The 2988-nt window shown below is 27.6% G+C and overlaps 1 protein-coding gene across 1 annotated transcript; it reads left to right on the forward strand.

Moving 5' to 3' along the window:
• Positions 1-6: 6 nt before the first annotated feature.
• Positions 7-2633, forward strand: LOC111026781 (zinc finger BED domain-containing protein 4-like). The gene is made up of 8 exons (XM_022304916.1): positions 7-285; positions 431-599; positions 676-993; positions 1062-1187; positions 1260-1469; positions 1556-1970; positions 2036-2261; positions 2328-2633. The coding sequence occupies exons 1-8, from the start codon at positions 97-99 to the stop codon at positions 2592-2594; spliced, it is 1920 nt and encodes a 639-aa protein (XP_022160608.1). The 5' UTR covers positions 7-96; the 3' UTR covers positions 2595-2633.
• The last annotated feature ends 355 nt before the right edge of the window (positions 2634-2988 follow it).

Below are 2988 nucleotides of genomic sequence, written 5' to 3' on the forward strand. Positions count from 1 at the left end.
TCCTTTGTAATAAATAATACTGATTAAATAGCAAATACAATTTTTATATTTAATCAATGTTTGCTACTTGCACCTTGCCAGTTAAATCCATTAAATATGGGTAAAATAAGTAAAGTGTGGCAACATTTTGTCAGAGTCAGTAAGCTCACAGCCAAATGTAAAGCGTGTGGTAAAATTTGCTCAACTTCTGGGAACACATCCAATCTGCATGCACATTTAAAATACATCCACAGTTTTAGTTTTGGCACTCAGCAAGGAGTTAAAGATAATAGTGCACCAGTTCCTGTAAGTAAAGCTGATTTAAATATTATATTATAATGATTAGGTATTATTATTATACTAAAAGTATACAGTTTTAAAATTTATTTAAATACATGACAGCCATACAACATTACAACATGCAGGTAATAATCACAATTCCTTTTTTTAGAATTCAAATATAGTAAGTTTAAGAACAGATACAATTAGTGGTATAAGTGATACTGAAATTGAAGATTCTGTCGATTCTGATACTAATTCATATGAACATCCTGTTCCAATTAAAAGACGTTATCAACCTACGATCCAGCATCATTTTCAATATATGTCATCAATGGGAGGTAACTTTGATTTAGAGCTTACATTATAATATGATAGTAGATAAATTATCCAAGTTTAATTATTTTGTGTTAATAGCTGAAGGAAACAAAAGTTCTGAAATAACAGAAGCATTACTGTATTTCATATGCAAAGACAGTGCACCATTTTCTACTGTTGACGGAAGTGGTTTTAGATATTTTATGAAAGTAGCTTGTCCATTATATAAAATACCTGCCAGAAACACTGTGAAGAATAAATTAGATGACAAATATAACTACTTAAGTGGAAAGTTTAAAAATATGCTAAAAGATAAAAACAATTTTACTCTTACATCAGATATCTGGACTGACATAAAAATGAAAAGTTACATCGGTATTACTATACATTTTTTACAAGGCACAAAATTTATATCTGGTAAAATTTTATATAAATTAAAAAATGTATCCAATTACCTATTTTTAAAAAATATTTATTGCATTTAGGTACGTTAGGTGTATATGAACTCGACCAAGCTCATACAGCAATAAATATCAGTCAGTCATTTGAAAATATTTTAATAGAATGGGAAATAACTAAGGATCAGATAATTGCAATAGTTACTGATAATGGTATGATAAGTTTGACTTAATTTAATTTATTTTTTTACATAAACTTATGATATTATGTGTTGTAACTTGTAGGGGCCAACATTAAAAAAGCAGCGTCTGATACTTTTACTAGCGACAAATTGATACCATGTTTTGCCCATACCATCAACCTGATTGCTAATAGTTCTATTGAAAAATGTCCAGATTTAGGCCAATTAATTGAAAAAGTAAGGAGTATTGTTAAGTTTATCAAAAACAGTGTAAACATAAATGATGAGTTACGAAAATATCAAAAAAATGATGGTTAGTGTCTAATTTATATAATAATAATATATTACCTTTACTATGGAAATAAGGTTGGTAACAATAAATTGTTTAATAATTTTTAGGTATACCAGATGGTAAAATCTTAAAACTTATATTGGACGTCAAAACCCGGTGGAACACCATTTATTATATGTTGGAAAGGTTTATAGAACTATTTAGAATAGTGTCTTCTATCCTATTAGAAAAATCAAATGCACCAGATTTTATAACCACCAGAGAACTAAATATATTAAAAGAAATTAAAAACTTACTACATCCATTGGAAGATTTAACAAAAAAAATTTCAGGAGAGAAATTTGTTATAATAAGCACAATTTTACCACTTATCAATTGTGTACATAATGCAGTTAATCGTGTTCAGCCAACGACGACTATTGGTACTGAGCTTCAAAAACTCATTCAAGCTGAGCTGAAACTGCGTTTTACAAACCTGGAATTATTTAATGATTTTCCTTTAGCTACATTATTAGATCCAAGGTAAATACATTAAATAATAATTGTATTAAAATAAAGTTGGTAAAATATATAATATTTTTTTTTAGGTTTAAAAACCTACACTTTAAAGATCCAGTAAAGTGTCAAAAAGCTATACAAAGGATCAAAAGTATTTTAGTTGAAAAAGAAAATGAAAACATTCAATCTAATGAAATTACTGATGTAATAAGTAGAGATGATCAGACACCATCAGAAACATTTGATTTATGGTCCTTTCACACTTCAGTGGCAACAGCACAAGTAGTAAATAGAACAGCTCCTATTTACCAAGAGGTAAAGCTTCATGTTATTCAATAATATTATGTTTTTATATAAAATTCTTACTTTTGGTTTGTTTAGCTGTATGATTATTTGGCAAAGCCAGTTGTTGAGATAACTGCAGAGCCATTAAATGTTTGGGAAATTATGAAAACGATGTATCCCAATCTATATGAAATTGCTCGACAGAAACTGAGTATTGTTGCCAAATCAGTGACTTCTGAGAGGCTTTTTTCTAAAACAGGGAATATTATTTCAAAAAAACGAAATAGATTAACTGGAAAAAGGCTTTCGAAATTAGTATTTATGAGCTCTTTAAGCGAGGAAGACTGGTTCCAAACTGATTAATAGTGAATATTTTGTTGCTATAAATGATCAGTTTTTGGTTCTTTGATTTATATAATTTAGTATTTACTATATACATACTTCAGTTTTAGACTTATTGTAAAGTTAAGTTGACTGTTTGTTCTGAAATCATAACAGTGATTATGAACACTATTATTATGAAAACTATTTTACATTATATAATTTATAAGTTATGACAATGCTATGTTTATTGTGTTCTACAAAAATCTTATACTTTTATTTAGTGTTTTTAAACAAAATAAATACTGGTAAGCACTAAGCAGCTGAAAAAAATGTTTGGTATTTACTAATTTATAATTTTTATTACAACTCATACAGTCTGAGTAGTCTGACAAAATATTATTATTATTATCATTTTTTAAATATCGATACTTTT

This window comes from Myzus persicae, unplaced genomic scaffold, assembly GCF_001856785.1.
Source record: "Myzus persicae strain clone G006 unplaced genomic scaffold, MPER_G0061.0, whole genome shotgun sequence".
In the NCBI taxonomy this organism is placed as follows: domain Eukaryota; kingdom Metazoa; phylum Arthropoda; class Insecta; order Hemiptera; family Aphididae; genus Myzus; species Myzus persicae.